Source organism: Rhinolophus ferrumequinum, chromosome 7 (assembly GCF_004115265.2).
Source record: "Rhinolophus ferrumequinum isolate MPI-CBG mRhiFer1 chromosome 7, mRhiFer1_v1.p, whole genome shotgun sequence".
Taxonomy (NCBI): domain Eukaryota; kingdom Metazoa; phylum Chordata; class Mammalia; order Chiroptera; family Rhinolophidae; genus Rhinolophus; species Rhinolophus ferrumequinum.
In genome coordinates this window covers 848,367-863,183 of record NC_046290.1, presented here as the reverse complement: position 1 = coordinate 863,183, position 14,817 = coordinate 848,367, and the positions used below count along the sequence as shown (strand labels likewise).

The following is a 14,817-nucleotide window of genomic DNA, read 5'->3' as shown; positions in this document are numbered from 1 at the left end:
TGCCCACCTTTCAGTCCTTTTGTGAGAGGCCCAACGTGGTGGTTGCCGTGAGCTTTGGTCAAGGGACCCCGACACGCCAGGTTGTGCTGTGGCCTGTGGCTGCTGTGACAACATACCACAAACTGGCATCTTAAAACCACAGAAGTTGGTTTTCTCCCAGTTCTGGCCGGAAGTCCAAAATCCAGGTGGCGGCAGGGCTGGTTCTGAGGGAGAATCATCCCCGGCCTTCCTCCAGCTGCCGGTGGCTCCCAACAGTCCCCGGGCCCCTGGCTGTGGCCCCTCACGCCTGTCCTGGCCTCTGTCATCGCATGGAGTTTGCTCCCTCTGTGTCGGTGTCTGTTCTCCCTCCTGTAAAGACACCAGCCAGTGACTAGGGTCCACCCCAGTCCCAACCTCCCCTTTCCTTAACTACATCGGCAAACACCATGTTTCCCAATAAGGTCACAGTCACAGACCTGGGGGCTAGTATGTCAGCCTGCCCTTCGCAGGGCCGCAGGTCAGCCCACCACGTGCCCGGGCCCCGGGCCCTCGGACTCGGAGCCCATGGCCCCCAAGCCCTCTTCTGTCATCAGTGACAGAGGCTCCTGCTCCCTGGGGCTCAGCCTCCTTCCGTCTTTCTCCTGATTTGTCTCCTGTGGACGCTTTGCACTTTGCAGGCTGCGGGGCTTCATGCTGTCGTCTGAGTTCAGTGAAAGCTTTGGTGCTTGTCCCAATTTCCTTGTGGTCAGCCATGGACCCCGCCTGCCCGGTGGTGCGGCCCTCGGGGCATCTGGGGGTCTCGCCCCTCACCCAGTTCTTCGCGTCCCCTCACAGACCTGGCACCTTCTCTTTCAGCTCTGATAAAGTACATACGGCCGGTCTTCGTGTCCCGGTCAGACCAGGATTCCCGCAGGAGGACCGTGGAGGAGATCAAGAGACGGGCACAGTCGAACGGCAAGTGGCCACAGGTGACCAGCCCTGCTTGCATTTAGGTGGATTTGTTCCAAAACATTGGAACTACTTGGGTCTTGGGGGGTGGGGCGTGTAGCAGAAACAAAAGGGCCAGAAATGGCCTTCCCGGGGGCTGGACATGTTTATTTCTTTTTTATTTTTGGTGAGTGTGCAAATCCAAGAATTAGCTAAATATCAGTCACTTTGGGTTCTGAAATTTTAAAATTAAAAGAAATAAGGAGAAACAATTCTGACATCTCGAGTTCCCCAGCCTTTGTTGACAATGAGTCTTTTTATGAGTTCTGAGTCAGAAAGAGCTGCTCACCTGTCCGCCGCGGCCAGCACCAGCTCCTGAGTGGTGCCTTCATCTGTAAGGTGTCCACTCGTGTCTGACGTCCTGGGCTCCGCTGCCGGCGTGTGTCTGCCGCCATGGCCCTGGCCAGTGTTAGCCGTGGATGCATTCTGCGTGGTTGCGTCCAGTCCTCTGGGCAGCTGGCAGGTGGGGCCCATGGTGGCCCGTCTGCACGTCCCTGGCCCAAGAAAGCACGTGCTGTTGTCTGTTGGTGTCGCTTCCAGATTTTAATAAAACCCATAGTTAGAGGAAGAACCAATGTATGCTTCATGACGTATTTCAGCTTGTTCAACTGAAAATGATTAAATTATCTAAATTACATCTGTAGTAGAGGAACAGCCCGTGACTGATGGCACCTGTGAGCTCTGAATGATGTCCCCTTATTGCTGAACTCTTTTTTTTTTTTCTTTTCAAGATAATGATTTTTCCAGAGGGAACTTGTACCAACAGGACCTGCCTAATTACCTTCAAGCCTGGTATGTAGTTTCCTTAAGTATTTCCTTTTCTCCTCGAGAAGGTAGGGAGACCCGCCCCCCAACCAGTGCCTCCCAGTTGCCCCACCAAAGGGCCTGTGAATGCCGAGATGCTCCGCCTGCTCCCGGCCGGCGGGGCTGAGCCTGGAATTCTCTCCGAGTGTTTCCCGCCAGCACAGATGTGCAGGGACCCTTCCAGGCACTGACTGGGTCGCTGCGGACTGGGAAGGACTGGAAGGAAGCCGCAGGCGAGGCCGGCGTGAGGAGAGTGCGGGTGCCTGTGCCATGGGAGTGAGACGGCGTCCCCGTCCCTTCTCTCTGCAGGTGCCTTCATTCCGGGAGTTCCGGTGCAGCCTGTGGTTTTGCGGTACCCAAATCAGCTGGTGAGTGTGTTCTCGGAGTCCTGTGAAGGCGGCTTGCCTGGGAGTGAGAACTGGAGGCCTTGAGCGCACTGGGTTTCTAATGCGCCGCTAGTCTAGAATATTCCGTGTTTGCGCAGGAAGTCCTGCCTTCATAGGTCAGGAAGCGGTGGCCCTCCTCTCGCTTGATCCATCCTGACATTTGGGTGGGAGACCCCACCTTGTCAGCAGCTCTCACTGCCCAGCTCACACTCCAGACAATTTTTAAATTAAGAATATTTAAGTTCTGGGGGCTGGAGGAAAGGAAGCAGGAGGAGAGGAGTTAGGTGACTAGCTCATGTGCCTTTCTCGTGCCTCCGCTGGGTGTGCAGAAGGTTTTGTCCTAAGAACAAAATGAAGGAATGGGTGTTTGGGGCTCAGAGCGCCTGGGAGAGCTCCTGGGCCATCGTGACGGACCCCCAGCTCAGTGGGGGAGCCTGGACGAGCCTCAGCGCAGGTTCCAGCCGGGGCCCCATGTAGCCACCGCAGCCCCTTCCTCCCAGGCGCCCTGTGGGCGCTCTTTCCATGCCAGCTGCGTCCCACTTCTGCTGTGACTCCATCCAGGTGGGCGGCCTTGTGCCTCGATGGACGCTCTTGTAGCCGAGAGAGGTCCACACGCACTCGTGTCCCTGGTGCCTGCCTGGGTGCTGGGTGCCCTGGAGTGGTTCTCCGTGGACGACATGAGGCAGATCTGTTTGTTACATGGAGCTTCTCTCTATCACAGCATGCTTTTGTGACGGCAATAAAAGAAACTCGCAGGTCAGAACATAGTGGGGTCTGGAGTTGCTGGTACAGACGGTAGCAGAATTACGTGTGACATGGGTGGGCACGAGGCAGTCTGGCCTGCCTACTTCTGGGCCAGCCCCATGGGTCCCAGGTCTGCACACTGGACCCTGCGCCTGCAGGTTTGGACAGGCTCAGTACGGGCTCTGAGCGGCCAGTAAATACATGTCAGTCAGAACTGGTCGCCACGCAGACTGACAGATCAATTATGCTCACAGCACAAATGAAACTTGGGAGACGTGCGTTCGTTGGCCGGTCTCTGAGAATAAGAATCTGTCATCAGTGTGTAGGATTCTGTTTTCCACTTTTTAAGTCTGTTCCATCAACGTATTTTAAGCAAGATGCCATTACTAGTTTTTCCAGAAACATTCAACTTACGTGTCAGAGAAGCGAGCGGGGCCTCCTGGGTGATGGGGAAGCCCGTGCGGTGGGTTTCCCGGAGCCTGTGAGAGGGGGTCAGGACTTGCAGAAGAAAGAAGCCCGTGTGGGTAACCCGTGTCAGGATAGAAGCAGGGCGTGCCATCTAACGTCCCCACCTAGGTGGCCAGTGCAGCTGCTGGGGCTGTGGATGGAGAGGGTCTGAACTGCCCCCCGGGCCCTGGGCTCACATGGGGTTGGGGGTGTGCAGGAGACAGTTCCACCCCGTCCCAAGCCTGGGGCCAACCTGCTGGAGAGCGTCTCTGACCGAGAGTTGGAGCAAAGGCATTTGGGAGTGAGTGCAGGTGGGTGTGGGGTTGGAATGTGGCTGGGTGATGACGACGGGCAGGCGGGTGTCGCCGACAGAGCAGGCTCCACGGTGTAGGCTGGAGCTGCCAGGGGTACCTTGAGGGGGGAAGGGCAGAAAGGAATGGGGCTGGAACTTAGGTGGACACCGGAAGTGACCTTGGAGCTGTGGGAAGAGAGCACCCACCTTCTCCCCTGCCCCAGAGTGGACTTGGGGGGATGGGAAGGCCAGCGTGTTGGGTCAGAGGCGGGCCGGGATGAGGACCACACAAGGGCAGGTACACCTATGGAAGGAGGTGCCCGTGTGGCATCTGTGGGAATTTCTACATCCAACTCCCAGTGGCGCTTCACCTGTTCCTTTCTCACCCCCAGGACACTATCACGTGGACGTGGCAAGGCCCTGGAGCGTAAGTCAGACCAAGCTGTCCCCTAGTCCTGTCCTCTGGGAAAGCACTTGGTTCCGTTAGCAAATGTGAAACCTCAGCGCGTGACCCGCTGCTGGTTGCCAGCAGTTAGGCTCAACCCACTGTGAGAACCAGTGTACAAACCCAGCCGTCCTCACCCCGGGTTCCAGCACTTCAGTTAATTGTCTCCAACCCCAGTGGGAAGGTAACCATGAGAACCCTTCTCTTCCGGCTGGTGTCTGTTAGCTCGGTGGTGACAATCCCATCCTTGACCAGGGGACCCCTGGGAAAGAAAGAGGAGCTCTTGCTGAGCTCCTAGAGGGAGTCTGGGGGTGGCATGATTCAGGCCTGTCCAGTCTGCACCGCCAGGGAATGACCAGGGCAGGGACCGCTGTCAGGTGGACAGGGTTTCCTGAGCTGGAGGACAAACTTGGAAAATGGTGGTTTGCACAAGGCAAGCCAGAGCCACAGGTGTGGGTGTATTTCATAAGAACAGTGAAAACCACTGTTGAATAAAAGTAGCCTTGCCATTTATTGCTGGGTTAAGGTTCGGGTTCAGGCTGGGGAAAGCATCCATCTCCTGAAGGAGAATTAACTGCCCAGTGGTGCCCTCTGCAGGGGAAGGGCTCTGGAGATTCTGCTCCAGAATTGGAAATAATTTAACTAGACGGAATGTTTTAACCAGTGCTTTTAATCTATTCATTCTTAAGGTTGGAAATCCTGTGGCTCACACTGTGTCAGTTTCACAATCAATTGGAAATTGAGGTTTGTATGGATACAGTGTTGCCCAGTGTTTTGTTGGGGGTGTTATAGAGACAGTGTAATACAATGGATCAAGGTCTATGGACGTGCTGTCAGACATTGTTATGTGGGGGTCTGTGCAATTGCAATGTATTATACAATGTTATAGATACAGTGTTATGCAGGTGTGTCTACCTTTATAGATACAATATTATGCAGTGTTGCTTAGGGTCTATATAGATACAATGGTACATCGAGGTCTGTGTAAATACGATGTTACGTCATCTGTCTTGCTTTGAACTCTTTCCATTTTTCATGGCTCCTTAGAGGTGCTTCCAGGGCTTTTGCATCAATCACTGCGTCTGTTGTATGATTTTGAATCCATTCAGACAGGATTTTTTAAATCAACAAGGAAGATAAACCTGTCATTTTTTTACATTATGGTTAGCATAGCTTAAGGGCGTACAAAATTGGCATATACACAATGAATTAATTTTTTGGCTTTTATTTTTACCTGCTACTAGTACTGCTGAATTCATACTGCTAAAGTTATCATACCGTCATCCTCTCTTTAATACTTGGTCAGATTAATACTCACATAGCCTGCCTCCCGGTTTTTATCCTGTTGGATGTCGCAGACAAAGTCACAGCACCCATCCCCTCAGCTTCCCTGTTTCCCCGAAAATCAGACCTAGCTGGACAGTCAGTTCTAATGTGTCTTCTGGAGCAAAAATTAATATAAGAGCCAATATTATATTTATATTATATTATATTATGTTATATTATATTATACCCGGTCTTATAGTAAAATAAGACCGGGTCTTACATTAATTTTTGCTCCAAAAGATGCATTAGAGCTGATGGTCCGGCTTGGTCTTATTTTCAGGGAAACACAGTAGATTAAATACAGTCATATTCATTCAGCTCGTAAGTTTAGGTGTGGATGAGGACTAGAGTTTATTTTCTTAAAAAGGGTTTATTTTCTTAAAAGCTAGAGTTCATTATCTTAAAAACTCTTAAAAAGGAGTTTATTTTCTTAAATAGGCTACTCCTGCACCTGAAAATTAAAGATGAGTCATATATAAGTTAAGTATTTAATGAGACAATTTGTTACCTTCGATAAATATTGAGAGGAGTACTGAATTTCCAAATGAGCCAGTCTACAGGAGAACATCAGCTACGTAATACACAGGGCTGAGTTGAAAGGGCCTTGGCCCGAGTCCCAGGGTGACAGACCTGCCGCTTAGGACGTTTTCTGTGGCTTGTCTGTTGGCGGCCGCGCCCTGAGGACAAGCCCGTGCTGCTCCAGCCTCCCAGGTCAGGCCTGGTCTCTGATTTAATTGAGAGCTGAAAAGCAACTGTCTGACTGTGAAGTCGCTCTAGACCACCTCCCTGGTGTTACCCTTCGGAGGGCGAGGCTGACATGAAGACCTGGCGCGATTCACACGGTTCTCTTACATGTAGTGGTGAGTGAGAGGCTAGCATTGTACGACGAGCATAGGCGGGATTTCAGGAAGTCCCTGTATCCTCAAATGTCCACATTAAAGAAAAGGGCTCAGTGGTGGTGGTTTCCTTTCCTGCACAGTAGGACTTAGTCATTTAAAACGCTGTGTGAGTGTCACTCACTCAGACACATGTCCAGGAGACAATTTATTATGATCTCAAAATGCAGCAACATCAGAGAGCTAATATGAGTCTGTTTCTGACATAGAAATGATCTGTTGTGCTGTCCGCAGCACCAAGTGAGAACTTCACAAAGGGACACACACATGTAATTCTCTGTGTGTAAAGACCAAGCCCCTGTGTGAAATCGTGAACACAGTGCTTATTTTCGGGGAAACACAGTAAAAACAGCCTGAGAAAAAACAACCTGAGAGCTCCCATCGGGGAACGGGCGCTCCTGGTGAGGGCATTGGGTTGTGAGTTTTCACACACGTGTGCATGAGTTTTCACACACGTGTGTGCACGTGTGACCACTTGAAAGATGATTCGATGGAAAGTGCTTTGACAGGTCTTAGTTTTGTCAGACTCAGTTGTCACGTAGGTGGCGCTGGTGAGGTGGGTGTCTGCGGTCGGTCCGCGTGGGAGTAACCTCCCTCTCTGTGCTCAGTTCCTCCCAGTGTACAGCCCCTCAGAGGAGGAGAGGAAGGACCCAGCTCTGTACGCCAACAACGTGCGACGCGTCATGGCAGAGTGAGTGAGCTCTTCCTCCCCCATAGCAGGCGAGGGTCTGCCGGACCCTGCTCCCTCCACCTCCATAGGTGTTGGGGCAAAGGGTTCTCACAGAAACCAGCGAACACGCAGTGACTGCCGACTAGGCACGTACCTTACGTCTCCTGTTTCTGTCAGGTGACATTTCTGCTTCTCAGCATTTGGAAGAATCTTAATCATCACTCACTTTCCCAAACTTCGGATGTGCTCACAGCCACCAGGCACCCCTGTGCTGCGTGTGTGGGCGCCGTGGTGGCCGGCAGCAGAGCTGTCAGTGAGGGCACTGGCCTGGGTGGGCGCCTCCCGAAGCTTCAGTGTTCACCCCCTTCGTGATTGTTGATATTGTTGCCCCATCTTCTGAGTTAAGTGGTTTGCACCCTCAGCCTTGCACATACCTTGGCCGGTACCCAGCCAGTGCACTACAGCTACTGCTACGCACATGGCCACCTCCTGTTTTCCTGTCCCCTCCTCTTCCCCCGCCACGCTTGTTCCAGGTGGTGGCAGCGTTAGCTCACACCCCTCCCCTCCAGCCTTCGTCCCTCCATGTCCCATCCCCTCCCTCTGTCCTCTCTTTTCTACTCAGACTTTGGCCACCTTGGTGCCAGGAGGAGGCTCTGACAGTGTCACCATGGAGTGGTGTACACGGCCGCAGGCAGTTTACCAGGTGCTGTCGCTGAGCTGTCTGTCCGGTCTGTGCAGACTCCTCAGAAGGGTGGCTCTGGGCACAGTCTAGCGGAATGCGCCCCTCCCCTGACCCACCCTCTGGGGTCCCTTCTCCCCCAGCCTCTGTGTGCCACATACCGGCCACCAGGATGCACATGACCCTCAACTTAGGGGAAATCGTGACATCCTTGTTCAACCTCTTGATAAAGAAATAATGTCCATGGACTTGCAGGCGCAACAGGTCAGGTGTAAATATTTTTAGTACACGTTCAAATAAGTTAATCGTTACCATTTTTAAAGACATGCGTCCTAAAGAAACTGCACATAGTAATAGGGGAGAAGCATGACAGAGTCGATGGAAAGGACAGATAACCCATGGAGCACCCCCTTGCCTCAGCGGCTGCAGGAGAATTCCAGAAACACGGACATTGTCGCCTCCCTGGTCCTTGGTCCCACCTTCAGATGTGCCTGGGATGGCCCAGGGTCCCTGAGGGCTTTGCGGGCGGCCCTGGAGCTGGCCTCGCCCTGCCTTCCCATGGGGCAGTCCTGCCTTGTCCTGCCTTCCCGTGGGACAGTCCTGCCTTGTCCTGCCTTCCCGTGGGGCAGTCCTGCCTTGTCCTGCCTTCCCGTGGGACAGTCCTGCCTTGTCCTGCCTTCCCGTGGGGCAGTCCTGCCTTCCCGTGGGGCAGTCCTGCCTTGTCCTGCCTTCCCGTGGGGCAGTCCTATCTTCCCGTGGGGCAGTCCTGCCTTCCCGTGGGGCAGTCCTGCCTTGTCCTGCCTTCCCGTGGGGCAGTCCTATCTTCCCGTGGGGCAGTCCTGCCTTCCCGTGGGGCAGTCCTGCCCTCCTGTCGGGCAGTGCGACGCTCCTGGTACGACTGTGACTTCTGTCCCAAAGAATCACAGCTCAGTGTGCCGAGGGGAACCCCAGCGTCCGTGGAGAAGGATTTCAGAGTCCTTTCCCCTCGTGTGATTGCACACAGCATTGTCATGGCAACAGGAGCTACCATCCAAGGGACTGACAGCCCACTCAGCCATGGGGGCCGTTTAGTTTTCTGTACGTGGTACGTTTCCCGCCGTGAAATGTTTTCTTCAGCGGTCAGGAAAGGTGCTTTTTCATGAATGCTGGTGCAGCTCTGAGAATGGCTGAATCCCGACTCTGTCCCCGTGACTTGAGGGCGGTGCCAGCTGTGACAGAAGCTACCCTTGGTCACCTGCCAAGAATTCAGCTTCTCTGTCAAGCACCGTGTTGGGCTCATGTCGTCTCCGTTCAGGCCCAAACGCGCAGCGTGCTATTAGGCGTTTATGTTAAGTGCTAACGTGGACTTTACCTGTGGTCCCTCTACAGCTCTGCGATCAGAGTCCTCCCCACCCAGTGACTCAAGGCTTCTTCATGTGTGGGAGCCCCAGGGGAGGGACTTGTGGGTTAGAGCCCCACCTGTCCCCTGTCAGAGCCTCTCTGTCATCTCCTCTCCCTCCTCCCTCCAGGTTTCCTTGTTGGTCAGTTCTGTCCTGCCCAGGCCCCACCCAGACGCCCCTTCTTTGGGAGGGACAGATGGGAGGGACCCCACTCCAGCAGTGGGGGCTGGAGGGAGCAGGCCTCTGCCCCCACCAGGGAGAAGGAGCTTTTCCCGTTACCCCTGGGTAAAGAGCTCAGAGAAACCCAGACTGCCCTCCAGTTAAAAGAGGGGCAGGGGCTGCATGCCTGCTGACCCAGAGGGATTTGAAGGTGGGGGTCACGCGGTGTCATTATGTGTCCCTCCTGTCCAACCTTTCCCGGTTTGTTAAGGAAGATGTGCTGCAGCATGCATTTCCCCCACTGCCTGCACGGCCTCTGTTGGAATTGCTAGAAGCTGCCTTTGCTGCAGCCACGGCCGGCAGGACAGAGAGGAGCGGCCCCTGCCGGCTGGATAAGGAGCCGCTGACCATGGGCGTAGAAGGGTCTGCCTGCATTAGGCGTCTTCATATATGTGGCCCTTTACTCCGGCTTTTAAAAGTTACAGATGCCGCTCCCTCTGATGCTGGACGGTTGGTTTGGTTCCCTCCAGCCTCGCACCGGCGGGGCCTCCGCCAAGATGTGGACACACTAGGGGCCTTTCTGAGCAAAGCTGCCTGTGCCTCCAGCTACTCCTCCATGTGTCACCCTGAGGACCCCTGTTCCTGGGACACTTGTTCTAGTCATGATTTGCATGTCCACCCTGGACACACCTGTATTCACGTCAGTTTCTTCTTTTAACTAAAGTTTTATGGGGACTCAAAATAAAACCCTCAAATCTCAGCACAAGCACCGTGTATGGTACAGATACGCGTCTCAGATCCCACAGAGGGGATCGCCTGTTTACATGCCCACGTTCTCAAGGACAAATCGCCATGTGGTGTGGGTGCCACGGGGCTCAGAGCAGGACATGCCAGTCTCTGTCACCTCTGCCTGGATTTCTGCCCTCAGAGCGGACTCGGGAGAGTCCTTGAAGGCAGGCCCTGTGAAGTGGGGTGCTCACAGGGGCCCGTCTCTCCTGCAGGGCCCTGGGCGTCTCCGTGACCGACTACACCTTCGAGGATTGCCAGCTGGCCCTAGCGGAGGGACAGCTTCGTCTGCCCGTGGACACCTGCCTCCTAGAATTTGCCAGGCTGGTGAGGGGCCTGGGGTGAGTGCCCTGGCTCTTCTCGAGCAGGTGGTCAGAAAGGACGCTCCCTTGAGCGCTGTGGGCGCGTGCGACAACGCAGGTGTGCTGTGTTCAGCAGCAGTGAGAGGACAGCTCAGTCAGGAGCTGCGAGCTAGACCGGAAACTTCCACCAGCAGCCCGTAGGGCCTTCCCTGTGCAGGTGCTGGTGACTGCGCTGAGGTCGCAGCGGCCCCCAACGGCCCCCTGATGTCACAGAGATAGAGTGCTTATCTGGAGGTGGGGGGAATTTTCTTTTTCAAATAACCAGCTTCAGTCCACACAGGAGTCAGTGTCTTAAAACCCTTCTGTTGGTGCCAGCTCTCTGGCGCCACCCGGAGGACGTCCTGTTACAGACTGACCGCGAGGAGACGCCTCCACAGAGCACCCTGTGTGCCTCCAGGTTATCAGAAGCCTCTTCTTGGAAACTAGCTGCTTGGTCTATAAATAATTTAATATTTTGTTGGGTCTTAAACATAACAGTAAACCTCCTGTTTTTGGCATTCTGTGATTTTACTGCAAAAATTTTTCCTCTTTTCTTGTTTAGTCTAAAACCAGAGAAACTTGAAAAAGACCTGGACAGGTACGCGGAAAGTGCTCGAATGGCCGGGGGACGGAAGGTCAGCCTCTCAGAGTTTGCGGCGTCCCTGGAAGTCCCCGTCTCAGACACGCTGGGCGACATGTTTTCCCTGTTTGACGAGGTAGGGCTGTCGCCCGACGGGCGGGGAGAGGGGTTTGATGGCAAAACCCTCAGCCTTTCGTGTATAAATTGTTTTCCTCATGACAGGCATTCTGTAGACAATTCTGGAAATAGAAGCAGGGAGAGCACCCCTCCTGGCCCCCTCACACCAGCCCACGCTGTCTTCTGGGGACTTTTCTCCCGTGCTTTTAAATGCACATAAACGTTTCACATTTCAATTAATGTTTGCTGATAAACACGGCTGTGGTTTGGGGGGTTTTAATCAGATCGCTGTAAGGCCCGGTGCCATCACACAGCGATGCTGGCCTGTGACCCTGCCATGTCCTCCCCTGCAGGCGCCCTTACCCTGTCCCCCCACCGGCCCATCCTGTCACTGCAGCAGCCGGCAGCATTGCCAAGAACCTTCCTCCCAACCAGCGCACACTGAGTGCGCAGCTGCCGGGCGCTGGTGTCACGTCCCAGTTCGGGACTCACGTGGATGCCGCGCTCTCCTAGCTTCCCGGAGCCCACGTGCGAGCCGTGCTGTTGGCGGGTCTGGTTTTCTAACGAAGGCCCTAGCGGTGGCGGTCGTGGCACACATACTTTCCTCAGCAGCTCTGTCTGACAGTCTCATCGGCTGAAAATTAATTGTAACAGCCGGAAACGCCGTACTGTGCGGTGACCCCGTCGGCTGTGAGCGGTCTCTGAAGTGCTCTTCTCCTGCAGACACATAACCTCACATCTGAGTGGGCCCGTCCTTTATTAACACAAGAGGCCACTGCAGACCCCCAGCTCTCCCGCAGGGAGCTGGCTGGGCCGCCCCTGAGGGCCTCTCTCTTTTGCAGAGTGGGAGTGGTGAGATGGACCCGCGAGAGTATGTGGTCGCGCTGTCCGTCGTCTGCCGGCCGGCCCAGACCCTGGACACCATGCAGCTGGCGTTCCAGGCAAGTGTGGGATTCACGTGAGTCTAATGGGTGGGGCGGTGACGCAGGGGTCACATCAGGCCTGTGATGCGTCTTTAAAGCCCTGATTATGGGGTAAACTGAACCGTTCGCCTGAGTGCTGGGTTTACCCGAGCTTAGACCAGCCATTGTGTGTGAAACCACGCCCGAAGCTCTTCAAGTCGATTTCATCTAGGAATTAGTCATCCTCGCTCACAAGAAGGGCGCAGGACAGGGTCTTCCCGGTCTTCGGCGGGCTGCTCAGTGCCACATGCCCCATGGCTCCCCCTGCACAGCCACTGCACTAGCCCCCTGACTGGGAGGGCAGCCCGGGCGGTGTGCCGAGGCTCCCGCCTGAGGGGCAGGTGTGACAGGCTGCGGCAGGAGGTGGCGCCGGGAGAGGACGGTGCCCACCGGTGCCCAACGGGACAGAGCGTGTGTCAGAGCATTTCTCTGAGGAAGCTTTCCCTCACAGGAGAGCTGGCACCGAGGGTGACAGCACGTGCTGTCCTGCATTGACTGTCTCCATCACTTGCCGGAAGCTGTCAACGCCAACGGGGGGCCAAGGGGAAACAGGTGGGGCTGGGGGGGGCCGAGGGAGTGCGAGAGGGGCTGCGGGGTGACTCCAGCCTCTGCCTCACAGATGTACGGCTCTCAGGAGAATGGCAGCATAGACGAGGACGCCCTGGCCAGCATCCTCAAGACGGCCTTAGGGGTGGCGGGACTTGCCGTGACTGACCTCTTCCAGGCCATCGATCAGGAAGAGAAGGGGAGCATCACGTTTGGTGAGTGGCCCCAGGCGCAGGGATGATGGACACTCACTCGTGCAGGAGGATCCCAGGAGCGTCCCAGGAGGGGTGGGGACACACATGGAGTTGCTGCCTGCCGCCTGGGTTGCAAGCAACACAGAGATTCTCAGGAGGAATGTTCTTCCCTTCCGGAAACCTAGCCAGGATGGGTGGCAGTTTCAAATCTGATTTCCATAGGCGGGTGACACAAGCCTAGCCGCATAACGCAGAGCCCACAGTGGACACCATCCTGGGGCTGTGGGCTTGCCAGGCCCAGGTGGGGCATCTGCATCAGGGCCCCAGGTCAGGTCCCAGTGTGGGGGCCAATCTGACTACCAGGTAGCCCCTCTCTGGGGAGGTTTGGCATCATCACCTGTAGCCACACAAAGTGGGACAGCACAGATCCTCGGGCCAGGACCTGAAACCCATCTTGGGGGGGGGGGGGGCAGGCCAGCAAGGTCCCGGAAGGCTCAGCGCACCAGCCAGTGTGCACATTTCAAATGAACGTGTGTTCTCGCTCAGAAACAGTAGACGTTTGCTCAGGAAAGGTCATCATTCACGTCTTGTTTGGACATGTTTTAAAATTGTGTCTAAATGTCAGACAGGAGTATGTGTGTGGGTTTAGCTGTGTGCGTGCACTCGTGTCTGCATTGAAGAAGGCCGTGCCTCCTGCTGGGGTGGGGGTTGTCGCGGAGGTTTGTAGTGAGCGCTGACCAAAGGCAGGCTTTTCCAGTAAAAGCCACTCCAAGTTTCCCGAAGCCTGCAGGCTCCTGCACCCAGGCTTCTCAGTGTCACCTGTTCTCAGGTGCCCTAGTGGGGGCCCAGGGACTCTTTCCACCCCAGCTCAGGGCCCCGGGCCACTGGGGGATGCAGAGGCGTGACGCCACTCAGGTGCTGTGACAGCTCGGAGGTGAGCCTCCATGCGCGCCTGGTCTCCCCGGAGCTCAGCCCGTTGCCAGCGCCTGCCCTCACAGTGTCGGTCACCACCTGATGCCCCGTCCTGTCCCTGAGCCGACCGTGTGATGAGCGGTGCCTCCCTCACACGCGCCAAGTTCCCAGAATGTACCACTGAACTCACAATCACGCTTTCTTTAAATTCCCAAAGAGGAATAGTTGAAAGGATGCAGTCACCACCTCCTTGCTTCTCTGTGATTTTGGGTGCAGCGGAGAAAACTGGAGTGCCCATTTTCCTGCCCATTCGTCTTCCCCCCTCCGAGGTCGTTGCCTTCGGTCCAAGCCTGCCAGAGGGGGTGGGGGCCCCCATGCGGACCCAAGGAAGGGCCATAAGCTCCGGGCATCTGCCCCCAAGTTCCCAGTAACCACAAGTCTCCTTGTCTTTCCAGCCGACTTCAGCAGGTTTGCAGAAATGTACCCCGACTTTGCAGAGGAGTATCTGTACCCCGACCGGCCGCCCTTTGAGAGCTGTGCACAGACACCCCTGTCTCCCACCCCCAATGGCTTCTGTGCCGACTTCAGCCCTGAAAACTCGGACGCTGGGAACACAGCTGCTCGGAAGAAACTGGACTAGCACGGCAGGGGCTGGAATCAGGAGGCCGCTCCCAGTGGTCACCACCCTGCCCCACGTGGCCGCCAGCCACATCTGCTGTTACCACCTCCGGGTTTCACTCTCTACACAGGCTGCGTGTTCACTGTCCCAGGCCCAAGATCCAGAGACTGGGGGTGTTTCCACTTTGCTTCTGGGTGAGGTGCTGGCCTGTGGGGCACCCATGAGAGTTCACTGGGCACCTAGTCTTCACAGCGAGACCCTGCGTGTGGGGAGTGCCTGGCCCGGCTTGGCTGGGCTCCAGGGTCTCCCTTCCAGCGGGCATTCAGGGGTTGGGTGGACACCAGGGGCCCTTGTTTTTCCCCGAGGTGTCCTGGTTTTAGGGTTCCATCTCCGTCTTCCACACAGCCCCTCTGGTGAGTGGCGGCCTCCACGCACACGTGAAAAGTGGGACGTGTCCTGCGTTCCACTTGCAGCACAAACCGTCTGCCAAGCCCTGGAGTCGCCACGTGGCCGACTGCCATTTGGTTTTTACATGTTTCTATCTCTGTGGGAGCTCATGAGTATTTT

General features: G+C 55.5%; 1 protein-coding gene across 1 annotated transcript in view; it reads left to right on the top strand.

The window, feature by feature from the left end:
• Window positions 1-14,487, top strand: part of LPCAT1 (lysophosphatidylcholine acyltransferase 1) — a 41,047-nt gene extending 26,560 nt beyond the window's left edge. The window contains exons 4-14 of the mRNA XM_033110285.1: window positions 835-947; window positions 1,698-1,758; window positions 2,080-2,138; window positions 4,032-4,066; window positions 4,774-4,828; window positions 6,915-6,997; window positions 10,195-10,320; window positions 10,883-11,036; window positions 11,860-11,958; window positions 12,599-12,740; window positions 14,087-14,487. Coding sequence (XP_032966176.1) covers window positions 835-947; window positions 1,698-1,758; window positions 2,080-2,138; window positions 4,032-4,066; window positions 4,774-4,828; window positions 6,915-6,997; window positions 10,195-10,320; window positions 10,883-11,036; window positions 11,860-11,958; window positions 12,599-12,740; window positions 14,087-14,271 — 1,112 coding nt within the window. The 3' untranslated portion in view covers window positions 14,272-14,487. The remainder of the gene's footprint in view (window positions 1-834; window positions 948-1,697; window positions 1,759-2,079; window positions 2,139-4,031; window positions 4,067-4,773; window positions 4,829-6,914; window positions 6,998-10,194; window positions 10,321-10,882; window positions 11,037-11,859; window positions 11,959-12,598; window positions 12,741-14,086) is intronic.
• Window positions 14,488-14,817: the final 330 nt, after the last annotated feature.